A 16,001-nucleotide genomic window follows, 5' to 3' on the forward strand; every position below is an offset into this window, starting at 1 on the left:
TCAAAAATAACACCATGCTTGTAATCTGATAGAAAGTACCAGTAGATGATTCAGGACAGAGAGGAGAAAAGTGTACTTGAGCAGGCGCATAAGCAAAGAGCAACCTTAGCTACATTTTTCTCCTGTAGTAAGAGAAGAATAAGTAGAGTGTATGATCGCAGGGGAAGGTACGTGGGGTGTTGGGAACTTGTTTTTCTGTTGTTAGGGTCGGGCATGTTGAATTTGAGGTGCTTGGGAGACGACTTTGGGGAGATATCAAGTCAGCAATTTGAAGCCCAGAAAAGCTTCAGATGTAGATTCAGAGTTTGTCAGCATAATGGATGATAATTGAAATAGGTGGTATAATGGATGAGAGAGCTCAGGGAAAATGTGTAAAAAAAAAAAAAAGTTGAGCACCTGTGACAGAATACCTGGGAGCATTGGCATTTACGCAGAGGAAAGAGGGGGTGGGGGGCTCACAAAGACAGCTGAACAGTCTAAATGTAGGCTGAAAATCAAGAAAGTGGGTATCACTGAAGCCAAGGGAGGACAACATTTCAAGAGGGAGGGAATGGACAACACTGTCAAAGGTAGCCAGTAGATTGGATAAAATAACAGTTGGGACAATAATGAGTTTTGGGACAACAGTTTTTTTGAGGTGGTGGCAGCAGAAGTCAGATTTTGGCACAGGGAGGAAAATTTAGGCAGTGAGGAAGTGGATACGGCAAACTCTCAAGATTTCAGGGTGGTTGCCAGTGAACGGGAAGACAAGGAAAGTGGAGAATGAAGTGTGACGTAGAGTTTAGGGAAGAGTTTGTTTATTTTGTTTCAGTATGAGAGAGACTTAAGTTTTGTTTAATGCTAATAGGAAAAAACAAAAATGGTTGTATATAGAAATTTTACTCAATTTATTCATATACTTATTTTTCTGAAAGGATGCTTCTTTGTAATTTTTTGTATTTTTTTCATTGTTGTTTGGAGTTGCTTCTGAATCAAGAAAGATTCCTAAACATAACTAAATTTCACATTTTGATTATAGATAAGAAGGAAAGGGACACATTTGTTTGGACACAGGATGGTTATTTTCCTAGAAGTTATCATTTAAATTATAATTTAATTTATATTCAATAATTTAGTGAGAAAGGGATTTTTAAGATTATATTTTTAAAATCAGCCATTACTTATGTCGTTTATTGACTTGGAAGCAATCATAAAATTACCCAGAACTGCTTCACATTGAAATTCATTTGCTGCTAACTAACATCCTCCATCATACTGCTGTAGAGATAAGCCTCTTTATTTGCACTTCAACTCAGTATTCAAAAACTGATTCCCCTTTCTCCCTTAGGAGATTTTTGTTGTTGTTTCTTTTTTTTTTTTTTTTTGTCTTTTTGTCTTTTAAGGCACTGTTTTTTATTTTCTCAATGATATAAGGTGCTTTACAAGTATGAACAATAACCTGCTACACTTTAATGTTTTGTATCCTTTCCATTGATTTCTTTAAATCTGGAATGTTATTCCCTGTGTGGCATCTGTTTTCTAATGTAGAAAAAATAACTTATCAAGCACTAAATTCTACTCTAAGGATACTAAATTTATCAATTTATTCCACTTTTGAAATGATAGCCCAAAATCCACCTGATAGATGCTCATTTGGCACGTTCTTCTCAATTCTGGTCGCTAAACTACATCCTGAGTTAGGATGAAAATAATGCAGCTTTCAGGCTTTGAAATGACTACATTGATATTGCCAAAAGGGTCATGAGGTTGTCTGCGCAGGACAATGTTTTCCATCACTTACAGAGTTACATTTGGCATGTCAAGAAGAGAGGACATAATCCCACAGCTGCAGACATTTAAAATAAAAGAAGACAGCCACCAGGATTCGTGCAGAATATTTTAAATATTCCCGTTGAGCAAAATGATTTAACTGATTTTTCTTCAAGGCCAATGCTCCTATATGCATCCTCTGAAAAATTAAAGATCCTAGAACAGCGTCTTCCATGTGGGACATCTTGAAAGATAATATTTTGGTTTCAGTGAGTTACACAGCAGGTCTTGTTAATTTAGCGAGTCTGTTCACAGTGTGGTGGTTTCATTCTTTAGATTTGCAGAGTTTATAGAGAAAGAAAATTACAGCCTGCACACCCAAGACAAGGACAATTCCTCCAATGAAACCGGCTGCATCAAAGGTAGACTTCCGCGCAGGTAGTGAAGTCGGAGTTAAAGTGGTATCAGTTGTACCTGATGTAGTAGCTGTGGTGGAAGCTGTAGAAGAGGAAGGCAGAGTTGTGGTTTTAGCTGTAGAATTGGTTGGCAATGGTGTGGCAGTGGACGCAGGACAGAATTCTGTGCTGTTCACCACCTTGCAATCACGAACTGTTGAATTATCTGAACAGTAGCCTTTACCTTTGCATTTTATCCAAAAGCAGGTAGTGTTAGCAGCATTAGCATCAAAACAGGAAACCCCGTTGTTGCAGCTTTCACAGATTTCTGGTGCTGGAGTGGTGCCCGGCGGAGCGGCGGCGGCACCGGGGTTTGTCCTGGTGGTAGCCGGTAAAGCCGAGGGTGGAGTCACGTTCGGGGGCCAGCGTAGTGTTCTGAGCCGCGCCCGTCACAAAGAGCTCGGCCAGGCAGCCGGCGGCCAAAAGCAGCGGGCGGGGCAGCGCCAGTATCGCGGCCTCCGCGCTGGCCTTTTGAGCCCGTCCGTCCCTCTGTCCCCTGCGGCGCCGCCTCCCAGACTCCTCCCTTTGGAGGTTTTTGAAAAGTTCGTTAGAACTGTGTTTACCCCTAAGGGTGAATCAGTTCTGTCCGTTAGAACTATAGTTTTAAATAAGTTTTATAATATTGTATGTATGTTTGTATGTGTAGATAGGTAGGTACGTAGGGAAGAAGGGAAGAAGGAAGGCAGGAGTAACGGAAGGATGGACTGAGTGTGTTGAGAGAACTGTTGGAAACGTAAGTTGAATTTTCTATGCAATCTAGAGCTGAGTGTAAGCAATTGTATTGCGGTCCCTATACCCTCCTTTTTCCCTAGCTTCCTCATTTTCCCATGCTTTCTACCATATATACAACTGAATAAGGTGAGCATAATCAGGATGTCTTCCTCAGATTTTCAAATGAAGAACAAAATAGATATTATTAAGCAGACAGATCTATCTATTAATTAAAAGGAAATGATTGTGACTTCCTAATTTTAAGGGAAATGTTTGGGATTTGGAGCAATTGAGATATAAGTGGCTTTTCAGAATAAGGCATATGATACAATAGCCAATCTGGGATACCATTATTTTACCTTTAATTCAATTCCTTTCTTTCCTTTTATATTTTGCATTGTATTAGTCAAAGTGAAAGGGAAGAATTTGAAAATGAGTTCACACAACAGTATGAACGAGAAAAAGTGTTATTAATGGAAGAAAATAAAAAACTGACAAGTGAGCTTGATAAGGTGAGTGATTTAATCTCATTGATATTCATTGATACGTGCTAGATGTTCAGCACTATCATAGAAATTATAGATATAATTTTATATTTGGTGTACATTTTTAAATTTAATATTCCTCCTAAACACAAGGATTGCTTCTGTGTACAGGCAATTTTTCATTTTACCAATCTGTACAGGAGTCTTCTTGGAGAGAGGACTTGGCTTACCTCGTCTTATTCTTTGTCCCATTTATTTTTTGAGCCCCTGTTCTTTATTTCACTTTCCATCTCTCTTTTACTATTAATCACTTACTTTGTCATGGCTAAGTTAAGGCCCGTCTTTGGCAAGAACAGGAACAATTAAGCCAAACTAGAGAAATTTTGACAGTTCTGATGTCATATTCATGATAGAGAACTGATAATAGCTAGAAGTAATACCATTGGTAGTTAAGAAGCCAAAGAAACCAACTCTGCCTATAAACTCTACAGCTTGAATAAAGAGCTGAACCATAGGTTAAACCTAGATTAAAACAGCTAGATTTATGAACAAAATTGTAAATACTTAAAGGAATCTTTTTCCATTTAGTATCTCAGATTTCTTGAACTGACATCATTCTGCATTTCTTGTCCCAGTTGTTAACAGCTGTAAAAATCCTAATATTAATCAGCAGTTTTAATAGTTTTACTTACTTTTAAGTAATAAGGTTTGGATAATTGTGCTTTGTAATGAGTTCAAGGATTTTCCTGCAGTAAAAGTATTATGTTCAATTAATAGTCATTTCAGTAACACATTGAAAGACAATGGCTAAATAGTCATAAAAGAGAGACTTTTCATTCATTCTATCTCAATTTTCCATTGTGTTCTATATTTCTTTTTATTTCTGTCACTATTTTCCCAATGATTATTCAGTTTTCTAAGCATTTAAAAATGATTTTGCTTGTTTGGTTGCAAACTACTTGAGAAAGAACTCTGTTAGTTTATTTTGTAATTACAAAGCGGATGCACACAAACACTGTGGAAAGTGGCCAAATAGTAAGTAGTATAAATTAGTTTTTAAACTATGAATACTGTATGAACATTATTGTATAACTCTTAGTTATTTCCACTAAAATAAAACTAACAGTATTTAAACTTTATCCAAATAGGTCACATAATTGTTATTTAATGGGCTTAAACAATATGACTATGAAATTAAACATCATTTCTGTCTACCAGACAGAATTTTAAGATTCTGTTAAGAGTTACCTTGAGGTAAGAAATATAATTAAACTCTAGAAGGCCACTTCAGGTAGAGTTTATAAGCAAATTACCTAGTAAAAGATGGTATTATAGTTTAAGAAAAATTGAATTGTGATATAATCAAATCGAATGTAGATCAAATCTTGTATTCACACCTTGGTTTCATTTCTTTATTAACCATAAAGTTCTGGCAAGTTTACCAGAAATACATCTTTAGAAATAATTTTTAAATAATACTCTTTTGATTTTGATGAGATCTGAAGGATAAAAATAAAAGCCTATCTCCTAATTTTATAAAAAATAGAATATTACCTTGTCTTGCTAAATTGAAGATGTGGTAAAGGATGTGAACAGAACTTTGAGAGCAAATCATATGGTTGGCAAGTATTCAGTGAGAAATGATAACAAGGAAATGTTTATTTCTGGAGAAATAGGGGAGGGTCTGGGTCTTCTTCCGTTTGAACCTCTTCTCTATTTTTGCTCCTTGTATTCAGCTTTACTTCTCTGTCAGTCCACCTAACTGCACATCTTCACTGTTTCTTTCCATTTACTCATTTTTTGGTTTGGTTGAATTGGGTATTTTCCCCAAGAGGGATAACCAAAGAATACCTTTGCCATTGCTACAACAACTGTTCCATTGGGAACCTGCTTGAAGAGAACCGAATTCCTTCTCAACAGAACTTCAGATATAGAAACCAAAAAGCAATTAGTATGTTAATTTTGAAACTTATATAACTAATAGATTCTCATAGTCAGATTTTTTAACTTCAAAAATAAAAATTAAAAAGGAAGTAGAAAAAAGTTTGTTGATATTTTCAGAAGTCTGTATTCAAAGTTTCTATTAAAGGTAACTTATTGCAAGTAAAATTAGCCATATATGCCAAGGAGTAGAAGTAAATGGTTTCCAGTAAGAAAATATTATCATTTGTGTCTTGTTTTTAAATAATTATTTTACATAAAAGCAAAATGACACAAAATATGGAAAATATTCAACATAAAAGTTACCTATGATTTCATCAACACGAAACAACTATCTTACTTTTATATGTTCCTTTTCAGGTTTGGTTGTATATGTATTATTACATAATTTCAGTCATATATACATTTTATTTTCTAATCTGCTGTTTCATTTAAAACATGAGCATTTTTCCATATTCCTATGTAGTCTTATAATTATCATAAGCCAGATATGTCAATTTACAAATAGTAAAACCTTCTCATTCCCAAACATGCAAAATGAAGTAATACTTAGGTAGAATTTACTTTGTGCAGGCCCTCTCCTGAGTTACTTTATATAAACCATATAATTCTCACAATAACTCTGTGAGGTATACCCTATTGTTCCTACCATTTTACAGATGAGGAAATTGAGGCAAAGGGAGATTAAGCTACTCTCGTAATCTCAAAACTAGGGAGTGGCAGGATGGGATTGGAACACAGGTAGTCTGGCTCCAGAGCCCGGTGCTTTTATTCAGTAAGAATGAAAAGATTAACTTTTCCTGACAAATACTAAACACATCTATTTAAGACTCCTTTTAACCACTGTAACATGACAGTGCAAAAATCTGTATTTCCTCCCCTTCTTGCAAATCTCCAGCTGAAACCCCAATCACAGATTAATTGGAAGTCAAAAGCAGTGGTGATCAGAAAAGGATGTGTTGTAGGAATTAGTGAAGACACTGCATCTGCAAAAAACATTCTCCAAAATAGCTTGTAGACTTCTGGCTATGCTAACATGAAGAGATTGATGAATCCGCTCAAGAAAAAAAAAGTTTCAAAGTGGACACAGTTTTTGAAAACAGTCATTTCAGAGCTCCCAGAGTTAACCAAAGGAAGACAACTACAAAACATTACTGAGATAAATTAAGGAATATCTAAACAAATGGAGAGATATACTGCATATTGTTAGGACTGCAGTTCTCTCCTAATAGATCTATCTATGGATTTGGGGAAATCACTATCAAAATTTTGGTAGGCTTTTTTGTTAGAATTGGCAAGCCTATCCTTAAATTTATATGGGAATACAGACGATCTACAGTAGCAAAAATATTTGGCGGGGGTGGGGAGGCAAGGTGTACAAAAGTTGGAGGATTTACACTACAGAATTTTGAAACTTACTGTAAATCTTTAGTAATCAAAAGATGGTAACATTGGCATAATGGAAAAGAGTAGAGAGTCCAAAAATAAGACATCATATTTATGGTTGATTGATTTTCAGCAAAAGTGCCAAGGCAATTCAGTGGGAAAAAGACAATCTTTTCAACAAATGGTGCTGGAATCATTGGATATCTATGTGTAAAAAATTAACTTAGATCCTTACCTCATAGCATATACAATTAATTCAAAGTGGATCATAAACTGAAATATAAGAGGTAAGCATAGGAGAAAATCTTTGTGATTTGGGGTTAGTCAAAGATTTTGTAGATATGACACAGAGCACAACCCTTGATAGAAAAATAATTATAAATTGGACCTCGTCAAAATTTAAAGACAACATTAAGAAAATGAAAAGACATATATAGATGAAAAGATTTTCAAGTAATTTATCTGATAAAAGACTTACATTTGCAATGTCTAAAGAACTCTTAAAGCTCAGTAATAAGAAATAATACAAACAACCCAATGGAAAAAAACGGGGGAAAAATTGAAAAGACATTTCATGAAAGAAGATATATGAATAACAAATAAGCACGTGAAAAGATGTTCACTATCATTAGTCATTAGGAACAATGCAAGTTAAACCATGGTAACATACTGTTGTACAGGCTCAAGAGTTAATTAATCAATCAGTAACCATACCAGCTGTTGGCAAGGATATGGAGGAACTGAAACTCCTACACTGCTTGTAGAAGTGGAAGATGGTATAACTACTTCAGAAAACAGTTTTGAAATTTCTCATAAAGTTAAGCATACACTTACCCTATAACTTGGGAATTCAGAAGAATTAAAAACATAGTCCCTTTAGAAACTTGTATATGAATGTTCATAGCATCATTATTCATAATAGCAAATAACTGGAAATAATACAAATGTTCATCAAGTAGTGAACAGATAAATAAAGTGTACTAATATCCATGTAATAGAATACTACCCTGCTATAAAAAGGAGTTAGTTCCTGATATGTGCAACACTGTGGTTGAACCTCAATAATACGATAAGTGAAAAAAGCCTGATACAAAAAACTATATATTGTATGATTTCACTGATATTACGTTTCTAGAAAAGGCAAAACTATAGACACAGAAAATAGATCAGTGATGCCTAGAACTCATGGTGGAAGCCAGGATTGACTGCAAACCAGCTTGAGGGAAATTTCTCAGGTATTGGAAGTATTCCCAAACCAGATAGTGGTGATTATTGCACAAATGTTTAAATTTACTAAAAATCATCAAACCATAAGTGTTATAATGAGTGAATTTTATAGTATGTAAATTATACCTTAATAAACCTATAAAAAGAAAATAGCTGGTAAAATACATTTTTAGAGGTAAATAGCACACCCTGGAGTACAAAATGTAAATTCCTTGTTCTCAATAGGCAGATAGCGATGTGCATTGGTAGTGACAGGTTCTCTGACCCTTTTTCTTTCTCAGAAGACCATGAGGTTGAGGATAGGATTAAATGGGGAATGCATAAAGTCATTTGTCTTTCGGCAGAGGGGAAGAAATGAAACTTTGCATTGTGACTTTTGCAAAAACTGCCTATCTCCCATGGAAGTACAGGTTAAAAACACACACCAGAAAAACCCTGGGTCATTAGGAGAATTCCAGATGAACTTAGATTAGGGAGTTGGCAAAACTTGTACATTTCTTCTAGTTTGTCCAATTTATTGGCAGAGAAAATTACAGGCCAATATCTTTGATAAATATAGATGCAAAAATCCTCAACAAAATATTAGGAAACCGAATCCAACAACCATAAAAAGGATCATACACCATGAGCAAGCTGGATTCATCCCAGGGTTACATGGATGGTTCAACATATGCAAATCAGTCTGTGTGATAAACCACATCAACATAAGAAAAGACAAAAACTACATGATCATCTCAATAGATGCAGAAAAAGCATTTGATAAAACTCAACATCCATTCATGATAAAAACTCTTTCCAAAGTGGGTATAGCGGGAACATATCTCAGCATATAAAAGCTATTTATGGCAAACCCATAGCCAACATAATACTCAAAGGTGAAAAGCTGAAAGCCTTTCTGCTAAAATCTGGAACAAGACAAGGATGCCCACTCTTACCACTTCTGTTCAACATAGTATTAGAAATCCTAGCCACAGCAGTCAGACAAGAAAAAGAAAGAAAAGGTATCCAAATTGGAAGGGAAGAGGTAAAGTTGTCATTGTATGCAGATGACATGATACCATATATAAGAAACCCTAAAGACTCCACACAGAAACTACTAGAACTGGTAAACGAATTCAGCAAGGTAGCAGGATACAAGATTAACATACAGAAATCAGTTACATTTCTTTACACTAACAATGAAATCTCAGAAAGGGAAAGCGAAAAGACAATCCCTTTTAAAATCGCATCAATAAAAAATCAAACAAACACACTTAGGAATAAACCTGACCAAGGAGGTGAGAGACTTATATGCCAAGAACTATAAAACATTGATAAAGGAAATTGAAAATGATTCAAAGAAATGGAAAGATATCCCATGCTCTTAGATTGGAAGAATTAATATTGTTAAAATGGCCATACTACCCAAAATAGTCTACAGATTTAATGTGATCTCTGTCAAATTACCCATGTCATTTTTTACAGAACTAGAACAAATATTCCTAAAATTTATATGGAACCACAACAAAAAAACAAAAAACAGAATTGCCAAAGCAATCCTGAGGAAAAAGAACAAAGCTGGAGACATAATCCTCTCAGACTTCAGACAATACTACAAAGTACAGTAATCAAAACAGCTTGGTATTGGCTGACAAAAACAGACCTATGGATCAGTGGAACAGAATAGAGAGCCCAGAGATAAACCGACACACACCTATGGTCAATTAATCTTCGACAAGGGAGGCAAGAATATACAATGGAGAAAAGACAGTCTCTTCAGCAAGTAGTGTTGGGAGAGCTGGACAGCTGCATATCAAACAATGAAGTTAAAACACTCCCTCACACCATACACAAAAATAAACTCAGAATGGCTTGAAGACTTAAATATTAAGACATGATACCATAAATCTCCTAGAAGAGAACATAGGCAAAACATTCTCTGATGTAAATCATAGCTCTAGTTTCTTATGTCAGACCCAGGAAGAGCCACAGTTTCAGTAAGAGACCAAGGACAGAATCCAATGTCCCAGCTTGAAAGCAAGTCAGGCAGGAGGCGTTCCCTCTTACTAAGGTCAGCCTTTTTTTCTATTCAGGCGTTCAACTGATTGAATGGGAACCATCCACATTAGGAAGGTAATCTGCTTTATTTAGTCAATCAATTCAAATGTTAATCTCACCCAGAGACACCTTCAAAGACACAACCAGAATGTTTGACCAAATGTCTAGGCACCCTGTGACCCCATCAAGTTGACTCATAAATTTAACCATCACATGGCCCCTCATCTTCACAAACCTATAAATAATTCTTGTAGGAAAAATTCATCTCCTTCAAGCTGAGTAATCAAAAAGAAAACTAACACAATATCTCTACAAATATATCAGAAAGGAAGAAAGGAATAGTAATAACTAATAGCAGATTGAGACCATTTATCAGAAAAATGTAGCCATGAAATAAAAATTATATGCAAATATTTTATCATGAACTTTTAAAAACTAAATAAACAAGAATTTTTGCTTCTGTGACAGATTAGGTTACATCATACCTACCACCTCACCAAGAGGAGCTATAAAGCTGGACTTAAAAAAAATGTTTTTAATACTGTAGCAATACTGCCTGGAAGTATTCATCTGCAGGAAGGCACTGGAGGGATAAGAAGGCAGCCGAGACTTTACTGACCCAAATCCTTTAGAAAGGAGTAGTACAGAGAGATGAGCCCAGCATTCAGTGCCAGTTTTCCTCTTGAGGCATTTGCTGATATGAAAGCTGTAGCAGAGAATCCAGGAAGTTGAGCGCAATATTCCACAGTATCACAAGTTTAGAGAGAAAAACTGAATATCAATGCCCACAAGGTGCAGGATCCTTGGTAATCAATTCAAGCTTTCAACTGAACTCATCGAAAAGGCTACATTTTAGAAATAAGGGTGAACCAGAGAGAGATGAGCCTTCTCAGTGACTGAAACCCAGCCTCTAAGTAATTGAATCCCTGATCTAATTGCCTACCAGAAGTAAAAGTAAACAGTCTCTGGAGGAAGATATTATATAGAGCCTCAAATTATCTCTAAAATTTTCATACGCTATATGTGGCATGCAGTAAGAAATTACAGTGCATACCAAGAGACACAACCAAAGAAAACCAAGACATAAAAGTATAACAGCAAAAACAAAGTAAGAAACTAATAAATGAGAAGAAAACCAGGCAGTCAGTATAAACAGACCCACACAATTCTGAGTGTTGGAATTTTCTTAATTGAACTTTAAAATAACTGTATGATATATTCAAGAAAATAAACATGATGAAGAATTTCAGCAGACAACTGGAATCTATACAAAACAGTCAAAGAAATCTTTAGAAGTGAAAAATAAAATAAATGAAAAATCCAACAGAAAATTTTAACAGTAGATTGGAAAGAACCAAAGAAAGGAAGGGGTAAATAAAAAACTTTCCATACTAAAGTCTGGATATAGATCTAAAAGGACAGAAAAACAGGGACTTCCCTGGTGGTCCAGTGGTAGAGAATCTGCCTTACAATGCAGGGGATGCTGGTTCGATCCCTGGTCAGGGAACTAAGATCCCATGTGCCGTGGGGCAACTACGCCTGCATGCCACAACTACTGAGCTTGCATACCTCAACTAGAGCCCATGTGCCGCAAACTACAGAGCCCATGTGCTCTGGAACCCACGCACCACAACTACACAGCCCATGTGCCCTGGAGCCTGTGTGCCACAACTAGAGAAGACAAAACCCTCACGCCACAACTAGAGAGCCTGTGCACCACAACAGAGATCCCGCGTACCGCGACCAAGACCAGACACAACCAAAAATAAATTAAATAAATAAATAAATAATACATGTTAAAAGATATATTAAGAAAAAAGGACAGAAGTACATAAAAAGAGGCTGTGAGACATAGGGGACATGATGAAAAGATCTGACATACAAATGTTTGCTTTCCCAGAAGAAGAGGAGAAAGACTGTGGTAGAAGCAATATTTGCAGAGTTAATGGCCCATAATTTTCCAAAACCTATGAGAAATATTTAGCCACAAATTCAAGATGTGCCACAAACCCTAAAGGTGATAAATAGAAATTCAATCCCTTAGGCACATTATAGAAAAATTGCTAAAAACCAACAACAAAAGAAAATCCTAGAAGCAGCCAGAGAAGAAAGACACATTGTATTCAAAGGAGCAAAAGCTAAACTTAAAGCTGTCTTTCCAACAGAAAAAATGGAACCCAGAATAAAAAGGAATGACATCTTTTAAAGTGCTGAAGGAAAATAACTGCCAATCTAAAAAATTATATACAGCAAAAAGTGTCTTTCAAAAATGAAGGCAAAAATTCAGACTGTAGAGAACTCTGCAGGACAAACAACATACTTTCTTCAACAAATAAATTACAAGAAAAATTAAAGTGTAGGAGGGGAACTGCTATGTACTAGATGTTTGTGTCCCTCCAAAGTTCAGATGTTGACACCTAGTACTATTTGGAGGTATAGGCTTTGGGAGATGATTAGGTCATGAAGGTAGAGCCTTCATGAATAGGATTAGTGCTCTTATAAAAGAGACCCCACAGAGCTCCCTCCTCCCACGACCATCTAGAAACCAGGAAGTGGGCCCTTGCCAGACACTGAATCTGCTGGCGCCTTGATCTTGGACTTCCCAGCATCCAGAACTGTCAGAAATAAATGTTTCTTGTTTAAGCCACTCAGACTGTGATATTCCACTACAGCAGCCCAAATGGAGTAATCTGGAGCCTATAAGTAAAAAAGACTTAACAGATAGAGCAACCATTAAGTTAACGTTTATTTGTTGGTATGATTCAATTTAACAGACTGTTAAGTCTTTTGATGTTTTGAGACAACTGGAAATTTGAACAATTACTAGCTATGTGATAAAGTAAGGAAACTTGTTACATTTGTTTAAATATGATAATGATATTGTGGTTATATGTAAAAAGAGAGCCTTATTTTCTAGAGATATACACAGAAATATATATGGATAAAATTATATGATGTCTGGTATTTGCTGCAGAATAATACCGGAGGAAAGGGTAAGAAGACAGGAGTACAAATGAAATAAGATTGACATTGAGGTGATAATTGTTGAAGTTAGTGATGATGGGCTCATGGGAATTCACTTATACTCTTCTGTTCATTTTTGTATATGCTTGAAATTATAAGTTTTTTTAAAAAGAGGATGACATAGAGATATTTTCAGACAAAAAAATGAGAGATGTTGTTACCAACAGAACTGGGGAGTTCTTCAGGCAAATGGAGAATGTTCACAGATGGAACCAATTCAACATGGGGAGTATGGGAAAAGCAAAGGCAGAAGGAGAATTCAGAGTACTTGATGTTTCCAAATTCAGTGACCAGAGGGTGCATAATAATAGGAAGTCAGAAAGACAAGCATTTTTGAGTTATCAGATTTAACAAGAGGCATCTGAGCACCTTGAATTCCTGTTCCTAAAAGTCACACGTCTTTAAGTACCTTAAAACTGCCTTTCAGCTTACCACTTTGTATGAGAACTTAAGTACATGCAATCAGCAGTTAGAAGAAGAGGTAAAAGATCTAGCAGACAAGAAGGAGTCAGTTGCACACTGGGAAGCTCAAATCACAGAAATAATTCAGTGGTGAGTACTCTCTTAAATCTGTTTTTGTGGGTAGTTTTTGGCCATATAGTCAAGTTGGTATGAATTCCAGGAGGAATATTTATTACTGGTCTGTGCTTCTATGTTGTCTGTTATTTTCCTCTTTTCTCTAACTCCATCAAATATTCCATATCAGCTTTTACACAGTTTCATTAGAAGCTGATATTTCTTTCTAAGAAAAGAAAATGTTATTGTCTCCTAAGATAGTTGGTCCTTAAAGAACTGAAGAAACTCATTCACTAGCTATGGATGTTCCTTTCTAAGATCAAAATTGCTGTATTTGTGATGACTTTAAGAAACAGAAAGCCTGGAGAATATTTTACAAGCTGAAGATGTGCTTTCACCTTTTTTGTAATTATAACAGACTAATTTACACACGGCATTTTGAAAACATTAAATGGTTACAGTTTAGTTTTATCAACTGTTCTTTAAGCCCCTAGGATTTAATTTGGGATAACTGCCTTAGTAACTTTCATATTAATTAACTCAAATGATTGTTCTGGTATTTGTAAAAATTTGTATATTTTTATAATACTTGAAGAAAGTAGAATCCAACAGGGACTTTATTTTCTAATGCAAATAGCCTAACTTTTTATATTTACTTTTTTAACTTTCTGACTCTTTTTTAGCACGTTATTGAGGTTTTATTTATATAAACAACTACTGGTTTCTTCAGATATCTATAGACCAATAATTTGGTGAGAATGTTAGTTTATCATGCTCTTATTTTTGTTCTCTAAGCATTTTTTCCTACTTAGACCAGCTTAATACCCTCCTTCTTAAATGAAATCATAAGTGAATAAACACTGCCTTTTTAAGTAATCTTACCCAAATGACTCAAGTATTTTGATATTGACTTAACTATAGAGCTCTTATGTTAACTCAGCTTTAGCTTATGAATGTGACTGTTGAGTGCATATCTGAAGGAAAATGCCCAAATTGTGGAAATAGGGTTGTGTTCCAAATAGTACAGTTAATGGTTCATTAATATTTAATTGAGATCCTTGTCATAAACTCTACATTTCCAAAGCAAAATCATTTTAATCTTTAGCCGTGCTTATAATATCAAACATTATGAGTTTTCATTTGTAACTCCATTATTATGTAATCAAATTTGTAATAAGATGTTAGAGAAAATGACTTTAAAGAAGACAAAACTGATTTGGCCAAAGCCTGAGATCCTAGACCACTGATCTTTTCAAGTGATTGCATGATGGGTTCAGATGGAATGGGAAGTGGTTCTAGTAAAGAAGCTTTAAATATGGACTATCTGGAAAGGCTTAGTAGAAAGGATGAAGATGAAAATTTTTGTGTGATACTACAAAGCACTCTTTTTACACATTTCACATTCAAGTGAAATATGCAGAAGAAATCAGGAATACAATGAATTCACTTTGCATTAAAGCTATTATTTAGAAATGGACTAATATATTAGATAATGAATTATTAAATACCTAATAGGCTAAAAGTAAAAGATATACTCACTGTTCTCAGAGTTCTCACCTATTTGAAAGTTATATCTCTGAGATATTCTGTGCAAGCTTATAAAGGTCAGAAGTCTCAGGCTATTCCTGGTTTTTTAATCTGGTATATTAAAAAATGAAGTAATGCCAAAACAAGGTTTTGGAAGCTTGTGCTATGCAGTGTTTTAAATGTTTCCATTGGCCAAATTAACAGTTTTAAAATAAAACAAACACTGCTGTGTATAAGACTTCATTTGAATGCATTTCTAATGGCCCTGTTACTCTGCTCCCTCTGCCTTTTCCTATGAAATACCTCTTTCATGTGAAAGAAAACCTTTTAGGTCAAGGAGACCTTGTTGCTCACACTGTATTGGAACAGGGACCTTTCTTCTCACCATTGACTCATCAGAAGACTTCACTCTTTCTCTTTGACATGGTACTACAAAAAGAGGTTGAAGTAATAGGCTGGTCCATAAGATTCATTTTTTAGATGTATCTCCTCACATATAATGCATTCTTCTGGTATAATAGGAGATAGAAAACTCTGTAAAATAGAGTACTTTGCCTTCAAGTACTAGCTTATAGTGTAACATTTAAAAGTTTAAAAACTAATGTGATCAGAGCTGGATATAAGTAACAAGACTTAAATGTAAATTGTCTTATGTACTGTACAAATACTGATTTTTCTATATGAGTATAGAGGAGAATTACTTCAGACTGGGTGCTAGAGAAAGTTGGGGGTCATCAGTGGAACTAGAATGCATTTTCTGAAAACACTGAGTTCAATAAAGAGTGCTACTATTCCTATAAAAGAATAGTAGGAAATAAGACCAATAAAGTTATTGCAGCACAATTAACATGAATACTGGGTAAGAATCAGAACTTCATTTATTTATAAGAAGAAGGAGAAGGCTTTTGTGCAAAGGGTTATGGAATTGACTGAGGTGATGCAT

The 16,001-nt window shown here is 35.2% G+C and overlaps 1 protein-coding gene across 13 annotated transcripts in view; it reads left to right on the forward strand.

Annotated features, from left to right (window-relative positions):
• The window catches only part of LOC132375919 (serine/threonine-protein kinase MRCK alpha), a 319,426-nt gene that overhangs the window by 227,325 nt on the left and 76,100 nt on the right, over positions 1-16,001 (forward strand). For all 13 annotated transcript variants that reach the window (XM_059941356.1, XM_059941262.1, XM_059941244.1 and 10 more), the window contains 2 exons: positions 3,322-3,427; positions 13,443-13,567. In XM_059941356.1, coding sequence (XP_059797339.1) covers positions 3,322-3,427; positions 13,443-13,567 — 231 coding nt within the window. The remainder of the gene's footprint in view (positions 1-3,321; positions 3,428-13,442; positions 13,568-16,001) is intronic.

This window comes from Balaenoptera ricei, chromosome 1 (genome assembly GCF_028023285.1).
Source record: "Balaenoptera ricei isolate mBalRic1 chromosome 1, mBalRic1.hap2, whole genome shotgun sequence".
Taxonomy (NCBI): Eukaryota; Metazoa; Chordata; class Mammalia; order Artiodactyla; family Balaenopteridae; genus Balaenoptera; species Balaenoptera ricei.